At 36.4% G+C, this 24583-nt stretch overlaps 2 protein-coding genes across 3 annotated transcripts; both read left to right on the plus strand.

Moving 5' to 3' along the window:
- The first annotated feature begins 698 nt into the window (after nucleotides 1-698).
- LOC125496736 (uncharacterized) lies at nucleotides 699-8859 on the plus strand. The gene is made up of 3 exons (XM_048642281.1): nucleotides 699-4695; nucleotides 8486-8652; nucleotides 8740-8859. The coding sequence occupies exons 1-3, from the start codon at nucleotides 699-701 to the stop codon at nucleotides 8857-8859; spliced, it is 4284 nt and encodes a 1427-aa protein (XP_048498238.1).
- Nucleotides 8860-8984: 125 nt separating this feature from the next.
- On the plus strand, nucleotides 8985-24230 carry LOC104890991 (phytyl ester synthase 1, chloroplastic). 2 transcript variants are annotated; one of them, XM_019249028.3, is made up of 13 exons: nucleotides 8985-9169; nucleotides 10426-10477; nucleotides 10998-11053; nucleotides 13375-13533; nucleotides 13641-13745; nucleotides 16535-16641; nucleotides 18041-18162; nucleotides 18951-19059; nucleotides 20155-20288; nucleotides 21650-22013; nucleotides 22221-22334; nucleotides 23325-23410; nucleotides 23824-24230. In XM_019249028.3, the coding sequence occupies exons 2-13, from the start codon at nucleotides 10428-10430 to the stop codon at nucleotides 24140-24142; spliced, it is 1725 nt and encodes a 574-aa protein (XP_019104573.2). In that variant the 5' UTR covers nucleotides 8985-9169; nucleotides 10426-10427; the 3' UTR covers nucleotides 24143-24230. The 2 variants fall into 2 exon arrangements, with proteins under 2 accessions (XP_019104573.2, XP_010674921.2); XM_010676619.4 differs by lacking the exon at nucleotides 8985-9169 and adding an exon at nucleotides 9208-10077.
- Nucleotides 24231-24583: the final 353 nt, after the last annotated feature.

Here is a 24583-nt window from a genome sequence, read left to right on the forward strand (position 1 = left end):
TTCTCTGACTGGGACGAGCTTGGTAAAATTGTCATTCAGGCCCCCAATACTGTCTCTGACCAGGAAATCCTTCCTCAAGAAAGTTGGTCAAACCATCTTAAAAATTCCAGCTATAAAACGAGTGCACCTAGTACCCTCTCTTCGAACTCATCCTCAGACTCTCACTCCATCTCTCAAACTCCGCCAAACACTCCAACTTCTCAAACGTCTTTTATCTCAGCATTCTCAGATTTTCCTATTGAAGAGTGGGATTTAGCTGTTGAAACCATGGACTTTAATTTCCCCATTCCACAAACTGAAAATTCTGTGAACCCAAAAATTGAGTCTCTTCCAGCTGGAAAAACCATTAAAAGAAGAAGAAGAAAATCTTGGAAACCTAAAGGCCTTCTTTCTCTCTATCTGAGATCTTTCGAAATGGAAGCTAAAAGGACTAGCGCTGAAAAAATTTTCGACCTCAATCTCCCTCCTAGTGAAGATGTTATGGACTCTTCTGCAGCAAAGAGAATCAAACGCCAAAAGAAAACAAAGGGTAAGGCCTTGCTGAAGTTTGGTCTTAGCGACGAAGATAAGTTCGAAGACCCAGGTCAGGAAGCAGAAAGCTCTCTCTCATCATCCTCCAAGTTTCAGCAGATTAAGGAAAATAAGATCCCAAAGAAGAAGATTCAGGGTGCGGCTGACCAACAGTCTATGGTTGATATATGAGTTCTTTAAGTTGGAATTGTAGGGGACTTAGAAACATCAGTTCCCAATCTGTAGGGTTTATTTCCAGCTTAGCTTCTTCTAGTAATTTAGATTTTATTTTTCTGTCTGAAACTAAGAGTCAGGTGTCTTTACTAGAGCCTATTTTTAGTAGGTTGGGTTTCAAGGGTTGTACGGGGGCTGACTCGAATGGCAGCAAAGGGGGTCTCTTTTTATGTTGGTCGAAGAATGTAGCTGTTTCAATTATCGTAGTTTCCCAAAACTATGTTTGTTGTAGTACTTCTGATGTAACGGGTAATGAATATTTTGTAGCGTTTGTTTATGGTTCGCCTTACGTTTCTGATCGGTCGGAGGTTTGGGATAATCTGTCAAGTATCATGGACAATAATAAGGGGAAATGGATGTTAATAGGAGACTTTAATCAAGTGGAAAGCAATGACCAAAAACTCGGGGGCTCTAATAACTTAAAAGGCGCAACAAATTTCATTGAATGGAAACTCATGAACCAGTTAATGGATCTACCATATCAAGGGGTTAACTATACTTGGACAAACAACAGGGTGAATAAGGATGCAATATACGAGCGAATTGACAAAGCCTTCTGCAACGAGGAATGGAGAGAAAATTTTCCAGATGCGGAGGTCTGGAATCTCCCCATTTTACTGTCAGATCACAGCCCTTTAATTCTACATGTTCAGGAGAAAAAGAAAAGTTCAAAGAAAAGACCATACAGATTAGATGCATGGAGTTTAAATCATCCGGAAATCCTTGATATAATCAAGGAGGATTGGAAGCGGGCCCAGGAAGGGTCACCTTCCTATGTGCTGCAAAGAAAACTCCAATGTAGTCTAAGAAGTATTAGGGAGTGGAGCTTATCTTTTAAGAAAAAGAACAAGATTGACTGGGTAGACATCAACACCTCTCTCACTGAACATCAAAAAGGAATTCTGGATCACCACCAAGCTGAAACAGATCAAAATTCTAGAAACTATATTCTTAATTCCCTGGAAGTGAAGACAGAATACTGGAAACAAAGAGCTAAATCTAGGTGGGATGAGCTTGGAGATAAAACATCAGCGTTCTTCTATAAGAGCGTCAAAGGGAGGTCCACAAGGAATGAGATCAAGGCTTTAAAGGATTTGGAAGGAAACTGGACCTCAGATCAATTGAAGATCAAATCTTCCTTCTTGGAGAGCTTTAAGGACATTTATCGATGTGGTCTAACAGAAGGCTCAAAAATTGACCAAGATGATCCTATTTTCTCTCCCATCGCTTCTCTGTCCCAACATCACATTAATCTTCTTAACACTCCTTTCTCAGAAAAGGAGATAAAGGATGCTTGTTTCAGCGCCAGCCCTCTCAAATCTCCGGGGCCTGACGGTATTCCTCCAGTTTTCTTTCAAAAAAATTGGAGCATTGTGGGCCAAGATGTTATCAGAAGTGTCAACTCATTTTTGAGTTCAGGTTTCATGTTGAGGGAGCAGAATAGGACTTTCATAACTCTCATTCCAAAAATAGACAGACCACAGGAACCCAAAGATTTCAGACCAATCAGTCTTTGTAACACCTCCTACAAGATCATTGCTAAAACACTAGTGAGTAGGCTACGATTGGTTATGGGAGATATCGTAGACAAATATCAAAATGCTTTCGTTCCTGGAAGACAGATGTCGGATAACTGCTTCATCTCTCATGAAATAATTAATTGGGTCAGAAAGAGGAAGAACGGGAATAGCTTTGCTGGTATCTTGAAAGTTGACCTAAGTAAAGCTTATGATAGGATTAGATGGGACTTTGTTGAGGCGATGCTCAGAAGGATGAACTTCCCCGAAACGTGGATAAATTGGCTAATGCAATGTATCTCTACAGTTTCGTATTCTATTTTGGTCAACGGGGAACCTTCTGATTCTTTCTTCCCTAAGGTGGGCCTAAGACAAGGTGATCCTCTTTCGTCTTTCATCTTCATTTTATGTATGGAGGTTCTTTCGAGAAACCTCTCCCATATGCAATTTTCAAGGGAATTAGAAGGACTAAAGATAGCAAAATCCGCTCCTCAAATTTCTCATCTCTTCTTCGCCGACGATGCTTTGTTTTTCTTCAAAGCTAACCCCAAAAATTGCTGGGCAATCAAATCAATTCTCACATCCTTCTGCGAAAAATCTGGGGAAATGATTAACTTCGAAAAATCACATGTTATCTTTAGTCCTAACACTCCACAAAAGTTCAGGAGGCTAATGAGGAGACCCCTAGGTGTCAAGGATAAAAACGAAATTGGTTCTTATTTGGGTTGTCCGATGGAGGTGGACGGAAGGTCTACCTCCGTCTTCAATAGCATTGTGTCAAAAGTGGCGGATAAGATTTCGTCATGGAAATTCATTAACCTCTCTCAAACCGGGAAGTTAATTCTCATTAACACTATCCTAATATCTTTAGCCTCGAACATAATTTCCATTTACATGCTTCCCAAAAGAATCACAAAAAAAATCACTTCTATGCTCCTGAAATTTTGGTGGTCTTCTTCAATGGACAAAAAACCGATTTATTGGAAAAAGAGGGAGTTGATTGAAAAACACAAGTCTCAAGGTGGGCTGAGCTTCAGGAACATTTCGAATGTGAATAAGGCTATGCTCTTTAATCAAGCTTGGAGAATCCACAAAAATAAGGAGTCATTAGTGCATCAGATTTTTGTTGCAAAGTATAAGAAAGATCCTATCCAAATGGCTATGGATGGCGAGACTCCAAAAAATTGCTCCTTCGCCTTTCGTAGCCTCTTCGGAGCTAGCAAAGCTTTGAAAGATGGCATGTTCAAGAAGCTTGGGAACGGGAAATCGATTAGAATGGAATCAGATAGATGGCATCCAGGCAAGATTATGAAACCTAAGCCTATTGAGAACCAAGACCCTCTCAATCAGCTCCTTTGGGTTTCGGATTTAATCGATCAAAGCAAGAATTGGAAACCTTCTATCATATGGAAATTGTATTCCCTGGAGGATGCGAAAGAGATCCTCGCAACTCATATCCCAAGGGAAGAAATCGAAGACGAGATTGGGTGGAGTCAGACCAAGAATAGAAGATATTCAGTAAAATCAGGCTACTGGTTTCTCAATGGAGATCGCCAGGTTCAGCCCTCTAACACAGTATTCTGGAACCAGTTCTGGAAAGCAGATATTTTCCCGAAGTGGAAGCACTTCCTATGGAAAATCCTAAATAACGCCTTGCCAACAGCGGACAACCTTTTAAAGAGAAGAATTCCAGGTATCAAACAAATGTGCTGCCTTTGTAATTCTCATAATGAAACTCCAGTTCATCTATTTAGGGATTGTGTTATGACCCAAAGGATCTGGAGTACTTCCCTAGGGATCGTGGCCTCAAATGGTAATCACTTAACGGTGCAAGAGTGGATCAAAAATTTTTTAAATCTTTTTAAAAAGAGAAAAAGAGAAGATTCCCTCAGAATGGAAATTGACTTCATCTCAACCTTATGGGGTATTTGGGTTCATAGGAATGAAATCATATTCAAAGGTGCTTCCCCTAGTCCTGGAAGAATTATGGAGGTTATTACGGATCATTCGCGCAGATCATATTGTATAAGGGAAAAAAGAGAGAGGATGCAGGACCTTCAGCACTTGGGTTTCGAAGGTGACGCGAGCAAGAATCTTGAATGGCTTATGGGTGAAAGGAATACTGCGAATGTGCAAACAATTGTAGTGGATGGAGCGTGGAAAAAGAATCATAAATCAAACCATTGGCAAGCGGCAATTGCTTGGAAGAATGTTACCAAGGATTCTCAAGAGGAAGCGTCTACGAGGATTTTCGCAAACTCAGCGGAACAGACAGAAGCCTATGCTATTCTGAAAGGGGTAACGGATATGGAATGGAGATGCTCAGGACTTATAATTAAATCAGACAATTCTGAAATCATCAAAGCACTGAAGAGCGATACAGTAATAAACAAGAATCTGGAAAACATAGTAAGAGACATCAAAAGGCTAGCCCGTAGTTTCAATTTTGTCTCTTGTATTAAAGTAAGTAGGGAAGAGGTTAGATTAGCTCATAACCTTGCTGTCAAAGCAAGGCAGAGCTAACTCCTCTTTTTTTATTTGTTTGGTTTAACCCCTTGTCAAAAAAAAAAAAAAAAAAAAAAAACTAGTATGTTGTAGTGTTGATTATTATAATGTAATTATTTTATCGTTTAATCACTAATAAAAGGTGTAGGGACTCTCCAATTCTCCTAAGTCCTAGTTAGGGTTTTAGTTTTTGGCCGTTTTGATCGAATCAGGGTTATTTTTTTCTTGCAATGCGCGCATTGATCTTGTTCAATCCAACATGTGAGAGGTCTTTTTACTCTTTCAATGGGATTTTTTTTCTCGTCGTTGGTATGATTTTTTTTTTTGTTTTACTTTTAGGGTGTTAATAATTTGAAAGGTAATTTCTATTTAAGAGAGTTTAGTTTTTTCCCACCAATTTTTTTTGTCATAACTCTTATAACACATAATCTAATGGTGAAAGCCTCCATTAGGAAAGATGCGAAGACATCGAAGTCAATGCTCACATTAAGCTTAAAGCAAAGGAGCTGAAGTTGTGCTTGAATATGTTTAAAACTAATTGTTTTTATTGCGCAAATTGTGTTAACTTTCTGATTTGGCGTTTTCCAGATCTTGATTATCACATTAGATCTTATATGGCTTACTATCAAAGATATTCTTATTCTTGCAAGATTTTGCTATGTGGTAATGATGTTTTATCATTTTTTACGTTGTACCACCATTGTGTTTTTCTCTTCCAAGTCGTGCCATTAATTTTTGGTTTGTTAAATTTTGTACCTCTTCGTCAAGTCAACAATACTTTTTTCTATAATTAACTTCAATTGATTAAACCGACAATTAAAGGAAGAAAAATATAGGCTTTAAAGGTTTGACGCAATGACGCTGCAGAGTAAATTTGTTTGTTGGAAAATTTCGCTCCTAATGCAAGTCTAAAGAAGTGAAGATAAAAATATTAGCAGAAAAGTTAACGTTGACTTAATGCAGGGTGCAACATAGAACCCATAAAAAGTATAAGGGTACAACTTGAAAGAAAAAAACATTGGGGTACAATACAAAAGACACTTAACACAGGGACACCCCACAGAAAAACTAAACAAAATGGTGTATGGTATACTTACGAAGTGAGAAAATGATGTAATAATATTTAATGAGCCTAGACTTGAAATAGAACTGTTGCAAATAATATGAGACAACTAAATATAAAAAGTATGACGATTAATGTGAATGACTAGACAAAGAAAGTATTGCGATTAATATAGGATGAACCGATTTCAACAAAATTTTAAGATTGATATGAAATGACCAAAGATTAAAAGTACAATAATTAAAATAGAATGAATATAATATATATTTAGAATGGCCAATTTATGAAAAAAAATTTGATTATATTAAGATAGATTAGGACACTATTTTCCTAAGATAGATTTTGCTTAGTTTCCTTATTTGTGTTGGATTCCTAAAACTATCGTACTATATATTATGACGGGTTAATTAAAAAAGGGAAAGCTTTAGCCCTAATTTATATTTTACATGGTATCGGAGCAATAAGGCACCAAAAATATTTTATTTCTCTACTCGACATCACCATGGCTGGTGATGTAGCACGGCTACCGCCACAGCCAACTCCCATAAACATAAATTCTCCTTTTTACCTTGGCTCGGCTGATCTTTTGGGAGACTTCATCAATCCCACTCATCTCAAACTTGATAATTATGATGACTGGACTACAAATATTAAGATGGCCCTCGAGGAAGAAGAAAATTCAAATTTCTTGATGGTGCAATTACTGCGGCCCTTCCTCCCTACACACATCATGATCGGGTCACATTTAATGCAATGCTCGTTTCTTGGATCACTAATACTATTACTCCTAAGGACTCTAAGGTAATCCACACATTCTAAAATTCGTGATGCTCATCGTTCATAGGATCACTTGCGTACTAGGTTTGCTCTAGTCAACGAGCATCGTATTCATCAAATCAAATCAAAATCGCCAAGTGTAAGCAATTAAAATCTTTGCATGTTTCGACATATTTTGGCAAATTGAATAGTTTATGGGAGGAACTATACAAGCATGAACCTTTAATATCCTCTACTTGTTGCTCTTCTTGTGATGCAAGATTTCATTATGAATCTCATCGTGATACTCAAACATTACGTGATTTTTTAATGGGATTACACTTAGATTGTGCACCTTTGCGTTCGTCAATTTTGTCTACCGACCCTTTACCTTCACTCGATTGCGCTTATCACCTTGTTGTTCAAGATGAGCGGGTCTGTTTGGCTGACCTCGTTGTCGAGGATCAACCGACGGTTGTCTTGGGGTTTGTCGCCCAGTCGGCTGGTGTGGGTCGTGGCCATGGCTGCACACCACCACCGACCTGCACTCACTGTCATAAACAAGGGCATGAAGCATCAAGTTGTTGGTCTTTCATTCCATGGTTTCATTGTAAAATCATGGCCATGCTTCTGAAAATTGCTATGAGGTTGTTGGGTATCCGGATGCCTCGAATGGTGACGCACTGAAGCATGGTTCGGGTCGTGGTTCCACAGGCTGTGACCGGGAAGGTCGAGGCTTGACACGAGCCAATCATGCTCATACATCCGCTTCTGCACCTTCATCTTAGCTTCCTTCACTACATTTGCTCAGCTCCTTTCGGCTGAACAATGGAAAGCCTTAGCTGGCCTTATTAGTAACTGCATAAATTCTTGATGTTCGCTTGAATGGTATGTTTTCTCCTACTAGAGCTAATCAAACTCTGGGCCAGGCTGGGGCCGAGCCCAACGCTTAAAAGTCCTCTCGTCAGTCGTCACAGCATATCGGGTCGGGCCGAGCCACTCACCAGGCTGTTTTGGTATGCCCAATGCCCGTCCCATGCGGGCCTAACGGGCCATTTCAGGACTGTTTTATTTCGTTCCATATTCTATTAGTGCCTTGACTATTTTACTCAAATACAGTAAAAGAAAGAGCAATACTAGCAAATTCACATATTAACAACCTCTGCCAGTAGCAATTTAATGAAGAGTTAAAAAAATATGAGCAGTAATTTTCAGATGTTATAGATGAGCAGTAGATTTTAACGAGTTATTCTTGAAATCTGCAGATTAACAAATTGAAGAAGCAACAATTTAGCAGGAAATTATAGATGTAGATGTTATAAAAAAATAAAAATGTAACATTTTACATTATATACTTATATTAAAAAAATCTCATAAAATAATGTGCTGAAAAACTTGAAGAAAATTTCAATGGAGAATGAAGAAACCAAGAGAGGAAGACAATAGGATGAAGAGGTGAAGAATTGAGTAAAATGGCTGCTTGACTCTTGAGTTGATGCTAGGGTTTCCCACTTTTACTTTTGAATTCCTATTTCTCCCTCCTCACAATTGCACGGTTAGTTCTTGTTAGTCATTTACTCATTTCCAATTGAGTTTTCTTTTTAACACTTTGACAAGCCAAAAGTCCAAACCTGATTTCCTTTTGTTCATTTATCACACGCTATCACACGCAAGCGCAAAACTACTCCATTTTATTTCATTCCAGGGCCGGACCGGGCCAAAAATTGGGCATGCACGTCTGCCCATGGTCCGACATGAATTAAGATCGGGCCACCATTCCCATGCCCATATCCCATCTCCGAGCCACATTTTAGTGCTCAAGCCAGCTGCTTTTTAGGGACGGGCCAGGACGGGCTCTGTTTGATCAGCTCTACTCTTGCTGATTGGATTATTGGTACAGGGGCTACTAATCATGTCACAGGTGAGAAGCCATGGTTGTTTGATGTTATGGAGGCTATTGATTGTCTCATTGGCCTCCCTAATGGTCCCTTAGTCGTTGCTACTCACAAGGGTCCAATTAGAATATTTGAACATTTCACCCTTACTAATGTTCTTTTTGCGCCTAAAGTCAGTTGTAACTTATAGTCAGTTTCACAATTATCTACTTATCTGCAATGTATTGTGCAATTTAACCCATCTATGTGTGCTATATAGGATTCAATGAGGGAGCTGATTGGAATGAAGCTTAGACCGGATGAACTTTACTACTTCTACAAGAATGCTCCTGTGATGTCGGTTTCTCTTCACAAAGTTGCTTCAAACTCCAAACTTTGACATAAGCGTATAGATCACCCTTCGAAACATGCGGTGAAGTTATTAGATCAATATAGAACAACCTATACAAGAACGGACCCTAAAGATCAAGGGGCTACTAACTACTTGTGTGTTGTAAGTGCAAACTCTTGTTCTTGTCTAGTTCAAAAAGGGAAGTGATGTACGTGGCTGACGCTACAACATGTACTACTAGTGGAAAACTGAAAATTACAATCACCTGGCAACTGCAACTCCACCCGAAGGTGAGGAGACAGAATCAGGCCATGCAACAGCAATGTCTTTATCTTCAATACCACATCCCAATCCGCAGGTACTCTTTTCTCCTTCTTTGTCGTCTAATTATTATTTATCAATGAAATTGACCCAAAACAGAATTCTGCTCAATATTCATCATTACGTCGCCTAATTTATTTGCCTTTTTCATTATTTAATATTATTTCAGCAATTTATTTGATACCCATCAATTTTTATCTAAACCATCGGTCCCCGAATTTGTGAAAAAATTTCATCTTTCTGTTCAATAAAGCTTCATTTTTCTTTTTCATTAACATTGTTATATTTAGTTATTTATAGTTCTGTGGAGCTCACACACAATCTGCTGAATTATATAACAATTTCTGCGTGTGGGTTTTCTTGAAGCATAAGACAATGGCTACATTTCTAGTGTGAATTGCTATATAATATTGTTGGAGAAGTTTAGAGAAGTTTGCTGCTATTACCTATTAATGTCTTTAAATTAGGCATTTTCTTTTGCTGTAGTTGTAGTTTGTTGTTGGTTATTGGCTGATTGTATGCCCATGACATCAGTATTGTCTTTCCGTGTATGTCCTAGTTTTCCCAGTAATTTAGGTTATAAACATGGGCTGGGAGGTAGGGTTATGTGTAATTTAGATGGTGATAATTCAACAGCCTTATATCCAGGTAGTGTTAGTGTGAGTGGTGCTCCTGTTGTTAAGGAAAGTGAGAAATTTGGGTCCTCAGTTGCTGGAGGAAACGGGCATGTAGGCGGCTTTGGCGGAGAGAAAGATAGGGACAAAAGAAAAGATTCCGCGCAATTAGAAGTGCTATGGGATGATGGGTTTGCGTCTGCAAGCATGAAGGATTATCTTGATATTGCTAAAGACATGACTAAGCCTGATGGTGGACCACCTAGGTGGTTTTCCCCTGTAGAATGTGGGCGCCCTTTGAAGGGTTCTCCTTTGCTTCTGTTTTTGCCTGGTAATTTACGCCTGACCCTGCATGCTTAGTTTGATTTTTGTTGAAAGCTTAGATTATACATTCAGTAGCATGATGTGCAATATGCTCTCGCTTTAATGATTTTGAGTATATTTCCATGTTCTTTTTATCATATTGCTATGTTCTTTTATTGTGTGCTCTTTCATTATGAATTATATCTCTTTTATGAATGAAGATGAGATAATTTTTTTGTTGTTACGATATATTCTTTCATTGAACTAAATGTTATGATGCACATCAAGCTCGCTTGTGTAGGATAAGTTTGTAAGTATCTGTTGTATGGATGACTGGTTTCAAGTTTGGCTGATTCTTATTATTTCTTGCATACAGGTATGGATGGAGTTGGGTTGGGCCTCATTATGCACCATAGGGCCCTGGGGAAGTAAGTCACTAAGTGTGGTTGGTCTCTTGCAATTATATATAAATGCTTTGAGTTTCCAGTGCAAGATAAAGATTCGAAGCAAACCTCAGTCAATCTTGAATGATAAATGCATCTCTATTTGATTTAAAATTTGTTAATAGGAGCACCCCATGTACTTGCCTTGAAATCATAAATTTGGAAATACTTTTGTACTTTTTACATCCTTAAATTAATTCTGGAAAAAAAGGTGTGATTTTCCTTAAATTATACCTTCTGTTGTGTGGCTGTGTACTTTTCTAAAAGGTGTGATTTTCCTTAAATTATACCTTCTGTTGTGTGGCTGTGTACTTTTCTAATTTACTTTGCATTTTTTATTTTTCTGCTTCTTGTTCTAGCTTCAGAAATACAGACTAAAGTTTTAGCGATATTTTAATCTGCTATTGAGGTTGCTACGCTAGGTTTTTATAAAATTATGCTTTTCTGTAGGGTGCTTCAGTTCGGCTATATATTATTCCATAACTAATTCTCTCTCTGGCTGCAGGGTATTTGAGGTTCAGTGTTTGCATATTCCTGTTTATGATAGGACACCATTTGAAGGTATGTCTACATTCTTAGTTAAATGGTCTCCTACTCCTTATTAAATAACAAACTGTTTATATGCTGAGTGTCTACTGTTATGCGCCTTCTTTTACTAATTATTTCTTCAGATGTGTTTGTTATGGAGTAATTAAAGTATAATAGAAAAATTGAAAGTAAGACAAAGCGTTGCGATGGAGAGAGAAAAAGAGTTGCTGGAATGGAGAGTGATAGTTGACAATATTATTCAACATGTGGTTTTCCGTGCAAAATAGGGGTGTGAAGGCTAAGTGGAGTCTGGAGAGTGAAAAAAAACTAAGGGAGTATCATTTTTACTGTTTTGCTGCACATTGCTTCTGGCCACCTTGTCGCAGTTGTAGCAGTTGTATCTTCTTAGATCTTGGTGTATTATTTTTTTTTTCCAGTATAAGCATTAGGATTTTTTGTCCCAAACTACCTTTAACTTTCAAGTGTTTGCGAGAAACTACCTTATAAAAAAATTGTTGTCCTAAACTACCTTACTTTTACAATTTTGTTGTTTACAACTATCTTATGCCGGTTTTCGGCGTTAACTTTTGTTTTTTCAGTTCAAAATTGTGGGAAAAACAAAATTACCCTTGTGGAAATTGCTTGAGATTCAAGGAGACTCAGAGGGTGATTGAGGAGGGTGATTGTTTCAATTTTAGTTTAAAGTAGAAGAGGAATTTAATAGTGGACTGGTGGTACAAAGTGTCACAGAGATATGAGAGAGAGAGCGCATGCACACAAGAAAATGGGAAATTATGGTGGGGAAAATTAAAAAAGGGTTTGAAGAGATTAAGTGATATAACGTGATATTAAAAAACCGGAAAAAATAAGAGTCAACACGGGAAACCGGCATAAGGTAGCTGTCAACACAAAATGGTAAAAGTAACGCAGTTTGTGGCAACAATTTTTTTATAAGGTAGTTTCTTGCAAAAACTTGAAAGTTAAAGGTAGTTTCGGATAAAAAATCCTAAGCACTAATTAGGCAACTTTACTTTCTTTGTATAGCCTAGTAGTTTGGAATCATCATTCCCTAGTGTTGGAATGCTCTGAATCTGGAGTTCGAATGACCCAACACATTATATTGGGATATCTGTTCTCACTTCCTGCTTTCTGTTTTGGGCTTGTTTTATTGGCCTACTCCGGTTGTGTATTTAGGGAGTAAATATATATATATATATATATATATATATATATATATATATAGAGGCAAGATCACATGAGAATGCTTCTTACATGAGAAATGAGAATGAATCTCAACCACACGATTGGTTTAGAGTTACAACACTTATTCATTAGAGTTATATCACTCTAAAAAAATTTGAATTCAAAAAAAAATGTTTTTTTTTTGAATTTTTTTTCCAAATATTTTATTTTTAGAGTTACGTCACTTTTTCATTAGAGTTACATCACTTATTCATAAAAGTTATAGCGTGTAAAATTTATTCTCATTTCTCATATAAATATGCATTCTCATATGAACTCACTTCTATATATATATATATATATATATATATATATATATATATATATATAAACTCTTAGCTACATCTTCCTGCTCCCAATTTTATAATTTGTACTCACTCTTCAGAACCTGAGAAATCTTTTCTCCCCTTGCATGTGGACGTAGCTAATGCATTGTTAGTGAACCACGTTAAATAGTGTTTAGATTGTATATGTTTACTCTGGTTGCTCTTGTTATGACACTTAGTGAAGGTCACTGTGTCTTCCATGTTGAGCATGTTTGACCTTATTTCGACCAACACTTAAAATCTATATGGATTTGGAGATAGGACTTGTATTGCATGTGTTTGGACACCATCTCATTTTCTTAGGGTTCGTGAGGTACTTTCTTGTGTGCTTATAGTGTAATTTCCAGGGACACAATTGGTGGTTATTTTTAAGTCTAAACCAAGAGCTTTAAAGACGGAAATATGTTCCTCTTCATCAGTGTATAAGACAAATTTATTTAATTGCAGCAGTAATCTATGATAGGGTTTTGAAATTCTGATAGGAGTTCATGATGGAAAAAAATTTGCAGCTGATCCTAGTTTCGAATTTCGGAAAATGTCAGGGGAGAGGAAAGTTATGCCTTAGCACTTAGCAGTTTAGTCCATTGAAGTCTGCTTAGTATGGTGCAAAGAGGCCATATGCTTGGTCTTGTCGTTGCTCACATTCATGTCAGGGCAAAATAGTTTATGTAAATGTTGGTTTATGGTTTACTGCAAGCTTGTGAAACTCAGATGTGCTGAACGTGTGGATATATCCTGTGACCTGAAACACTTTTAGTTCTCAAAGTTTCCTCTTTTGTTGTGAAGTGCTGGTGGACATTGTTGAAGAAGTAGTTCAGAAGGAGCATGCTTCATCTCCAAACAAGCCCATTTATCTGGTCGGAGATTCCCTTGGAGGATGTCTAGCTCTTGCTGTTGCTGCTCGTAATCCGATGATCGACTTGGTTTTAATACTTGCTAATCCTGGTCAGTCAGCAGGGATGTATTAATGTTTGCTAATATCGTCATTATTGCTTCTATTAAAACAACTCTGTTAACAGTTTAATGTGTTCACGATCTGTGGTACTCTATAGCAACATCATTGGAGATGAGCCAGCTTAAACCATTGTTTCCTATCTTGGAAGCATTGCCGGATGAGCTTCACAATGCAGTTCCATATCTCCTTAGTTTTGTCATGGGTATGTATCATTGTCATTGGACGAATCATGTATTTTAATTGTTGTAAATGAATTCACATTGTGGGTTAGTTATGTCAATCATGCTTTACATAGCGCCATAGGGTCCTTAGGAACCTGCAATGTCTTTGTTTAATTGTAAATACAACTTCATCTTGGTCCAATATCATAAGAAAACGAAGAATATCATAATATGAAAAAAAAGGCCAACAGGGGACAAGGTAGAACAAGGTGCTGTCCAAACTTCGAAAGGCTAATAGATCAAAACTAAAAGTTAGGCAAACTTGCTGCATGTTAGGTAGGATACCATCTTTGTTATTGCAATGGGTTATGCTGTGTAGATTTGACCACCTTTATCCTGCCTATGGCTTGGTCTTTTCAAAGACATCGGGGTAGTGTTGAAATTAATGTTGCTCTTATCTATGTTGTCGTCGCTTCCAAAAGCTTATAAGGGATACATATATATAAAATATGGTCGTAATGGTCGTAGAAGAATTACATGTGACGACTTACCCTGAGAGATTTTTGGCACTCGAGCATGCTTGCCCATTCTTTAGTATCTTTTAAAAGAGAGAAATGATATAATTTTCCTAGCTCGAAGTATTAGGAGTGTTGAGAGGGGTATAGATTAGTCAACTGTGGCTTAGTTGCTACTCTTTTGGGTGCTTCATAACTTAATATCCCCTAAGCCAGTGGCGGATCTTTTAAGGGGCAGGACTGGGCCTGCCTGAAAGATTTTGAGAAAAAAAAAATACAGCTTGCTATTTTGTCTAGCCCAACAATATGAAGCCCAAAATATTATGGTAGATAGTAGGTAGGCTTTACCCATGAGAGGGAAATACCGAAAGAGAAAATGGGAAAAGGGGAGTAGAGGACCCACAAAAGGTCTGTCACTTGCTCTGCCGAATGATGTGATGCTATTTTCTTTGTAGGTGCAATGATGCTTACTATTTCTTTCCTTCTTTTTTTAAAAAAAGCTTTGTTTCATATTTTATTAATTACTATATTTTTTTGTCTTTATCTTTTTTTTTTTTTTCATATACATGATTTACTTTATGACATTTAAAACTTTAAATTTTTAACATTTTTATTTTATATTTTTCCAAAGTTGAAAATTATCTAAAAATTATATAAATATCATAAATCTATAAAAAAAAGTCATATTGTCTAATTTTAGAATAGTGTCTCCATATCTATAATTAGTTTTTGGCCCCCGATAACTAAAGTTCTAAGATCCGCCACAGCCCTAAGCTATTCTTAACATAGGAAAGTGTGTTAGCATGCTATTTTCCTTGAGTCGAGATTTTCTTTTTACAAAACAAACTATTTTGATTTCTTTTTGTGCAAAACTGTAGCTATGGTGAAGATTTATATAGTTGTCCAGATTGAGAATTTGAGTGGGTAGATGAGCTATGTTTGGATGTGATGGATTGGGCCTCCAAATGGAAAGTTTATGCAAATTTTCCAATTTTGGTCAAGAAATTCCAAGTGCTTATGTATGACTTATGACTTAAGATTGAGTTGGTTTTATATCTATTGTTTATAAAGTATAATTGGGGTCGGGAAGGGAATCGAAATCATACTGCTTAACGTGTAAGGCATCTGATACCAGCTTACAAGGCCTATATCATAGATTGAAAATACGATTTCGGTCACGGTTGTGGTAACAGTCACGGTGATGCAGGAACGGGATGATGCGGTTGTCAAACTGCTGGATATCGGCTTACACCATAAAATATCCCTAAAACCGATCTGAAATGCGGTTTTTTTTACACCGAATTAAAACTCTCCCGCTCCGTTACAGAACGGCCATTCTGTAACGGATTTTGGATTTGCCGTTTCGCAAAATCCTGTTACGGAACGCAATAAAAAAAATCACATACTTCTCGCCGCGTTGTGTAACGTGAACTCGCCGCGTTAGAACGCTTTTATTCCCGTTACATCCGTTCTTTTCAAACATTTGTCAAATATTTATGATTTAATTATATAGCTAATGAAACATGATATTTTGATAGATTGGATTATATTATGTTGCAATAATACTTCAAAAATTAAAACAATGCAAATAAGGTTTGAACATATTAATGTGAATTTTTAAAATAAATTTACGTCACATCGGCCGCGAAACGTTCTATTCCCTCGTTACAAGCCGTTCCCGCGACAACACGAACATTCTCGCGACCGCATTTTTTTCCCTTGGCTTTACGATGCGGGTAATATTGGTTCGTTAGATTTGAAAACCTTTACGACACGAGTAATACGGTACGATGCGGCCGTTGGTTTGACACCGTGGCCTATAATATTGTTTTGGGAAAAATCTTTCGTTGCTAAGTCCGATTATCTAATAAAAGCTTTAATTCCTATGTGTTACATGATGGATTAAGGGAAAAAAGGTGCCTTGTTGAGACTTGAGAGTAGTAAAAGATATACTTCTTTCTTAGTGCTTTTACATTTACTATAGTAAGGACAGTTCTTCGATTCTCTTTGATTTTAATAGCTAAGGAACCATACCTTAGATCAGAATGGCATAAGGTTGGGTGCAAGTTTGATGCTGATTAGCATAGTCTCGTCTTTTATAGGTTTTGGCATATGACCTTCCTCTATTAGGTCTTTTTTCCGATTCGATTGATGATTTTTTTGAAAAAATTCTGCTTATTTGGGCCTCTAGAGTTGAGGAAAAACTTATGGCTTTTGTCACTATTAAGTGCGTACAAATTGGCTAAAAAATGTGCACATGCACGCTTTCTCTTGACCATATATATTCTACTGAACTATTTGTATATTAATTCCAGGTGAACCAGTGAAGATGGCAATGGTCAATGTTGACAAGAAGCTTCCTCCTAGTCCAACGATTCGACAATTGTTTGAAAATCTCACTGCTTTGCTGCCACGCCTGTCTGTAAGATTCTTTTGCTAATTTTTACTAAATATTGTTTTACTGACCACCTTATAGCCTTCCCACATACCAATACATTGCCTTCCGCATCCTGTAAAGGTCTTCATTGTAGATTATATCATAAGGAACTGTTGCAGGATGTAAAGACGCAGAAACAAGGAAACACAATTTTTAAAACTCATACCTTTTGAAAATTGTAAAACCACATAATCAGAAATTATGAATCACAATATTTGCTTGAAAATCTAAAATTTTATTGTTTGTTACCAACAAAAAATTTAAATAAAGAAATTATTGGAAGAAAAGGTCACTTTAGGATGGTTGAGATCCTTGGGTAAAATAACTTAGGAAAAGTTTTCCCAGAATTTTCTAGAAGTTTTGTGCATCAACTGATATGTTAAAAAGAGTTTCTTATTTGTCAAACTATCGGTTGTTAATAATGGATGCCAATCAAAACCATGAGATTCACTTTAAATGTAATTCTTATCTCTTAGTATGTACTCTACCTTTGTTAGCCACAATAATGTGTGCAACTGGGTTAGGACTTGGGGGTGAATCATTTCTAGTAGAGCTGGCAAAACTTGACCCGGCACGACAATACGACATGAACCTGACATGAAATAACGAGTGATTGTTGAAATTCTTTTTCCCACTGATTTAAGCGGGTCAACATGAGTGAATTGCTTAATAAATGGGCAAGTTAGTGTTGGCATTTTCAACCTGAAAGTGATACACCTTTACCATATAAGAAAATTATAATATTCTAGCACAATATAAAGGTAAGAGTTAGCATTATCTGAAGTTATTTTTTTAGAATTTCCAAAATATTATAAAATGATAGGTTATCAACATAATTTCATACAATTGTACAACAAAATCGGACTTCGAGACAGTTATTTATTGAGAAATTTTCTTGTCAAGTTAAACAAGACCTGACTATTGTGTTTAATTAAACACATTGGGATAGTTTCAAGTGCTTTAATCCATTTGATTAAATGGGTTGGGTTAGTGTCAAAGGTTTGCAATCCATTTATTGTCTTACATGAACACGAATTCAACAGAACATAACATATATGCCAGCTCTACTTCTAGGACGTAACAGAGTCTGAGCTTTTACCGTATGAAGTTCTCTTCTTGCACTTTCCAAGAAAACAACCTTTACCGAGTCCAAAATTGTCGACTTGGAGACCATGAAAAGCCAAGTTGAACAACTATTAGTGAACAAGGGGAATATTACGGAAAAGAGGGAGTATTTGGTAGTGACATCTGACCTAGCATACATTTAAGATAAATATTCATTTAATTATGAACTCATACAATTGTATATTTTATAATAATTCCTTCTTTTGCTATAAGCTTTTTTCATCTCTTATTTGACTATCATATCTTATATCATTCTCAGGTTATATCTGATCTCATTCCCAAGGACTCACTTGTTTGGAAGCTTAAGCTGCTCAAATCAGCTGCTGCATATGCCAATTCTCGACTGCATGCTGTCAAAGCTGAAGTGCTTGTGCTTGCTAGGTTCGTGCAACTGTAATTCACGAAACAGCTGTTTTTGCTTGAGAGGAATGTTTTGGAAAGCCAGAAAAGAACTAAAATTTTAAGTCTTCATAAGAAATAATTTAATCAGGAATATAGTAATTTGCTACTTCTATTCAAGATGAGAGACTTGGACAGTTTGATCCCCTGTATATTGACAAAATGATCCCGTCCCCCTCTGGGAAGCAGCACGGACCTACATTGAGGCAAGTGGCGTCAATTGACACATACAAAAGTTTTTGTTTACCTTTTTTATGGGGCCATTTAGAAAAAAATAGTGTTTATTGTAGATTCAGCAACTCGAAATACCAATCCCAAAACCTATGGCTGACACCCCAAAACTAAAATCTTGGGTCTGCCGCTATCCCAATAAAGTGTAATAGAAAATAAGAATCCACACATAACTACTGTTGAAGTAAGCTGGATAAGCCTGATCATAACTGAGCTACTACGTTGTTGTTTTCTCAGTTTTTCGCTGAGATAAGCAGTATGGGTGTTCCAGTGCTATCTTTATTGTTATCTGCATGTAATTGGCAGGTTGCTGTTTATCAATCATTATTGAAAGAGGACTCTTGCTTCTCACACTGCCTACCTATGTCGTGTTTTGTTCTCTTATCAATTAAAATTAATCTGTACATATTTTTATATGATGCTTATACACTTCAACTGCAAAAAGAACCATTTTGTTACATCTTAGTAATAACAGAAGAGCCTCTTGATTACTAATACCTAAAGATGTGTAATACTTGTGGGTCTATTTGCCATTTCAGCTTAAAGGATAACATGCTTCCTAGTGCTGATGAAGCAAAAAGACTTTCTAGGTTGCTGAAGAATTGTGAAGTTCGAACTTTCAAAGAGAATGGGCATACTCTTTTGCTGGTAGGCTTTCACTATGGTATTGGTTCCTAGATTCTTTACTTTGCTCACATTACTAACAACAATCCGTAGGTGCTGTAAGTCCAGAACTTCCCCCGTTTCGAGGAAAATCTCATCCACTCCTTTCATCATTAGATAGTCGCCTGCCATATAATCGCCCAAATCAGTTCATTGCTGTGGTAAACTATAGTTGATACCAGGTCACCATGTTGCTCTGGTCTAAACTAAGGCCACCGGCTACTAAAGCTCTCTTCCTTTTCTGTTCATGCCCAAAGATATCCTCTGATGATGCTTTCTGTTGCTCTAACAACGATCTTTGGGAAAATTATGTAGAGGACCAATAAGCTTAATTTGTGAATTCCAAACCACATAGAGTTGATTATTTTATTTTCCCTGTGTACTACATAGACTTGAATTCCCTGCTCGTTCACATCCTGATTTTAATTTAGTTGTGACTTGTGACGTCTTGGATGACTGTTTGCAAATCCATTGCACTGAGCTCTTAGAGGGGAAAGAAAAACTTATATTTGTCTTTTATTTGATTCTATATGAAAATTTTTGTTTAATGAACCAAGTTGTAGAATATATGTAATCTTCTAAGCAATATAATGTGAAAGGTGTTTCGATCAAAGGGAAAAAAATTGTGCGTACCTCAAATTCGACAAAGTCATCACAGTTGGCTGTAGTGCTTTGGCAAGTGAGGTGTTTTATTGATGTTTGGTCTACGTGCAAGATTTATGCAAGCGATATTGGGATATAGGAATTTATTATACGGAAAGGATTAAATTGATTTGTGCTAAGTTTTCAAAGATTCCTTTAAAATTTAATCAAGTAGCTTGCTCATAGAAAAGGTAGCCCTTGACTAAAACGGTTGTTTCATAAGACCATGTGAATGTCCTGCTGCAAACAACACTGCAATTGGTACAACTCAATTTTGATTATGCAATTTCAAGGTAATGTAGTTGGGTATTGAATGTTTGATGCATAATATCTTGCTTTAAACTAGACTACAACTTATGTGCTCACTGGCATCAAGTGTTGTATTAACACTTAAAACAAGTATGACCGTATTGACAATGTGCTGCATTAATGAAACAGGAAGATGGCATTAATCTGCTTACTGTCATCAGAGCCACTGGAAAATATCGTCGTTCAAGGAGGCTGGATTATGTCACTGACTTCGTACCTCCAAGTCTGTCAGAGTTTAAATATGGATTTGATCAATATAGTGGGTAATGATAAAAACTCACACTGTTCTTAGATGTTAGAAATCTGCGACTTATTACAGTTAAATTTCCTATAACTCTATACAAGATATGCGTCTGCTTTGCTTAACGATTTGTTGTGGACCTTTTAGGAAAATCTCCTAATAGTCTTTGAGTAATTTAGGCTGGGCTGCATACATCTGGACCTTCCTAGGGCCTAGACCCTGCCTTAGTGGGATTTATACTAGGTTACTGTTAAACCTTTAAAATGAACCTAGATCTAATGCTTTTTAGCTTGTTTGTTAATCTAAAGTTAGGAAAAAAAAGAACTAAAATAAAAGTAAGTAGTTGTAAAAGAAGTGGTTGGATAAGCAGCAAGATAGCGCTACAATGGTGACAACACCTAATGTGGATCCTGTAGCTTGTGACTGAAATACCATAGGTCCTGTTTCTTTGCACAAAATAGCAAGCCAATAAACTCTTGAAGTATGTTTTTTTTCTTTGAAAGGTCTACATGGAAGCTGTGAAAACCATTCAAGTAGTCCTGATATGCATGTGAAACACACATACCTGCACACACATGGCTCCTTGAAGCTTTGTTCAATTTGGTCTCAGGATTGACAGGCTGTCGTTAGTATATACTTCCTCCATTTCAAAATAGTTGCATCATTTGGCATTTGGTCACTATTCATGAACCAACTTTGACAAGCCTTCTTTCACCATTATATAAGAAAAAACATAGTCAGGTGGGATCTTGTTAAATTCGTCTCAGTACGAGAATTTTGAATATCAACTTTTTATAATTTTTTACTTATACGCAATTGGAGATATCAACTTTCAAAAAAGCGTCTTAGCAAACATGAAAAAGCAAACGGTGCAACTATTTTGAAATGGAGGAAGTATATTGTGTATACATGCTCCCATATACATACACACTGACATGACTCATATACAACCGTTAAAGCTTAGATCTATTTGGTCTTAGGACCTGCGAGCTATCGGTACACATAGGATCCAGAGCTGTAGTGCATGAAAATGCTTTGATCACTTGTGAACCTTTTATTTCTCTAGAGAAAATGAAAAAGAAGGCAAGATATGAAAATCCTGCACCTGCCTCATATATGTGTATCACATATGTTTTACTTTGGGGTAAAAGTTATTATGCAAACCCTTCATGAATAATTAGGTCTATGTGGTTCGGAGCTACAATTCTGGGGGTTCTGTTTTATGCCTTCTGCAGTCTTGGTATCAGCCTACTCCTTTACAGTTAAGCTTCTTCTTGATGCTGCCTTGGCTTTCTGAGTATTTAGTTGCTATAAATTTGCTAGCTAGTTAAAAAAAATCATATGATATACTTACTGATTGCCTATTTATCATATGAATTTCAGATGGCTTCAGAATTATACCAGTCCTGTGATGCTCTCAACTTTAAGAGATGGAACAATAGTGCAAGGTCTCAGTGGGGTGCCGAGTGAGGGTCCCGTCTTACTAGTAGGTTATCATATGTTGATGGGTTTGGAGCTCTCTGGCCTTATTGAAGCATTTCTAAGGGAGAAAAAAATTATGGTTCGAGGTTTAGCTCATCCTGCATTATTTGCTGCAAGCTCTTCAAATAAAGAATTGTCATATTTTGATTACACGAGAGTATTTGGTGCAGTACCTGTGACTGCTAGCAACTTCTTTAAATTGTTTTCAACAAAGTCACACATACTTCTTTATCCTGGTGGAGCACGTGAGGCTCTACATTACAGGGTAAGTATAATTTAATTATTTAAAATCTTCCATCTATTGAATGCAACAACATTTTGTTTTCATGTTTGAAAATTTCTAGTTCTTTATCCTTCATTTCATTTTTAGTTGGCTTTATCATGCTGCACTAGTATATCATAGTACTTTGTAAGTTTGTATTCGTCATAAAATATTTAGCATTCAAGCTTTTGACTAGTTATTCACTCACAGGGTGAACAATACAAGTTAATTTGGCCTGATCGACCTGAATTTGTACGAATGGCTGCAAAATTTAAGGCCACAATTGTACCTTTTGGAGTTGTTGGAGAAGATGATATAGCAGAGGTAACCTCTCAGAGTTTGCCCGTATATTGTAGGCCTTCTGAATGTTTATCTTTTTCCTTTTATCAAATTTCTCAGCAACTTCTAGATTTCTTCCTACATTCTAATGTTTGGAGTTGATCAAAAGTATTACAAAGATTGGACTGATTGTAGTGTAGAGTAGGACCTGAGAGAGACTATCTTCGGCCTTAATCAATATGTCCTAATCTGTCTTTTTTTTTGTTTTAATTCGCTCCATACCAAAAAATATGAACTTTCAGTAAAAAAAAGTGAAAATTCATGATAAACATGAGAAATTGGAACCATTAACTATTGACTTGACTGCTAGTTCATGAACGATTCTTCGATTTTGATTTCAAATTTTGTTTACCTAATGACATAAGAAAATCCAAATGATAACTAATCAGTATTGCGTCTTTTCAAAAAGAAAACCGAAAAATCTTTATATCCATTTTTCTTTTTCTCAATTTCAATTATAACAACAACTATGAGTATATGTAAACCCCGGAACCATAACAAAAATTACACAGACAATCAAGTATCTTATATATGATATTATGATATATGGATATCTGCACGTGTTTAAATTGACTATTTAATATAATAAACATAACCCGCTTTACAATACAATCCTATTTTAGGAATTCTACAAAATGGTATTAAATTGAAAATTAAATAGGTAAAAATATCTCTTTTCTCCGAAAATCCTTTTTGTAACAATACAATAGAAAGAATACTGCTTTCTTATATGATTAGAAGAGATTATGCTGCATTCTTTATTATAGTGGATTTTATGTCCTCTCCGCTTGTTGTTTGCCACATCTGTTTTTGTTATCTCCCTTCTTTGTCAACTGCGCTTAGGTTGAATCTATAATTCTAGGCTAATCATAGATGTAAATCAGAAAAGAATAAAAGATGATGATGCGGGGGAGAAAAGTATATTTGTTTAATGACCCTGTAATTGGAAGTAAATTATTGATTTATGCATTGCAGTTGGTCCTTGACTATAATGACTTAATGAGAATTCCTGTTGTGAATGATCTTATTCGAAAAAGTGCTGATGACAACGGAAGAGTGAGGTATGTATCTACCTTTTTATGATTGCAGGCTTCTTCTCGTACTTGAACTTACCTCGACTTTTGCGAAATGATGCTTAATATCTCTACTTGATATATCTCAACTTTTGTTTCATTAAATATTACATTTTGTTAAAGCCTAGTGATCACTTATGCTTATTTTGAATTTCAACTCTTGCAGCTTTTTGGCCTTCAAATTGTTGAACAATGTTAAAAATCGAAATAGGTTTCATATTTCAAAAATTTATTATTATTAAGCAAACAGAGATCACAATTTTTTGTCTTGCCTCTAATTTTTTCAATCAATTATAAAGAACAAAATTTTGTTCTGCTCTCTTCTATTTTTATGGGACCCTGCAAAATGAAATTATCATTTATGTTTAATATTGCAACTTGCATTTTATTTTGATATACAGAACCAGTGATGAGGGGGAAGTTGGGAATGAAAACCTCTTCTTTCCTGGACTTTTGCCGAAAATACCCGGTCGCTTTTACTATCTTTTCGGTAAGCCGATTGAAACTCAAGGGAAAGAAGAAATCCTGCAAAATAGAAAGAGTGCAGAAGAAATGTATCTGCAGATTAAATCTGAAGTAGCTTCAAGTATAGATTATTTACTTAAGAAGAGAGAAGAGGATCCTTACAGAAATATTATTGACAGAACCATCTATAAGTTGTTTTCTACAACTGCACAAGATGTGCCATCCTTTTCCCCAGAAACAAAGAGGGAACTATAAGGTACTCATAATTTTGACTGTATGATATAATAATGTCTATATTCAATATTCCATTATTTTATAATATTTAATAGCATTTTTTTCCAAATACTATTTGTTTGCTTTGTTTATTTTTCCCCGAAAGAAAAGGTTATGGTTTGTGAAATTGTAGAATGCAGTAAATCACTGAACAAATTTTAAATGAATCAAATGCCTTGGAGCTGGTACTTCATGGGCTGCACATAGTACAACAAATTAGGGAACTAATCCTAGCCTACCAATTATACAAGAGATAATCAAGGATTATGAATCCTTGAGTTATTTACAGAATCAGTTATATTCTCTAACAACATTACATTATTCTAACAATCACCTCAATGGCCAAATCGTGAGTGTCGTTTGGCCTTGGTGTCCTTGCACCAGATAGAGTCATACTGTCATGGTGATGATGGAAATTCAAAC

Source organism: Beta vulgaris, chromosome 4 (genome assembly GCF_026745355.1).
Source record: "Beta vulgaris subsp. vulgaris cultivar EL10 chromosome 4, EL10.2, whole genome shotgun sequence".
Taxonomy (NCBI): domain Eukaryota; kingdom Viridiplantae; phylum Streptophyta; class Magnoliopsida; order Caryophyllales; family Amaranthaceae; genus Beta; species Beta vulgaris.

Bases quoted from the DNA above. Each gene is read 5' to 3' on its own strand.
- LOC104890991 (XM_010676619.4), top strand. From the start codon at position 9,651: ATGCCCATGACATCAGTATTGTCTTTCCGTGTATGTCCTAGTTTTCCC. The intron at 18,163-18,950 runs GTTCGTGCAACT...TTGCCATTTCAG, and splicing joins GAAGTGCTTGTGCTTGCTAG to CTTAAAGGATAACATGCTTC. The intron at 22,335-23,324 runs GTAACCTCTCAG...TATGCATTGCAG, and splicing joins GAGAAGATGATATAGCAGAG to TTGGTCCTTGACTATAATGA.
- LOC125496736 (XM_048642281.1), top strand. From the start codon at position 699: ATGAGTTCTTTAAGTTGGAATTGTAGGGGACTTAGAAACATCAGTTCC. The intron at 4,696-8,485 runs GTAGTTTCAATT...TTATTGGTACAG, and splicing joins AGACATCAAAAGGCTAGCCC to GGGCTACTAATCATGTCACA. The intron at 8,653-8,739 runs GTCAGTTGTAAC...TGTGCTATATAG, and splicing joins ATGTTCTTTTTGCGCCTAAA to GATTCAATGAGGGAGCTGAT.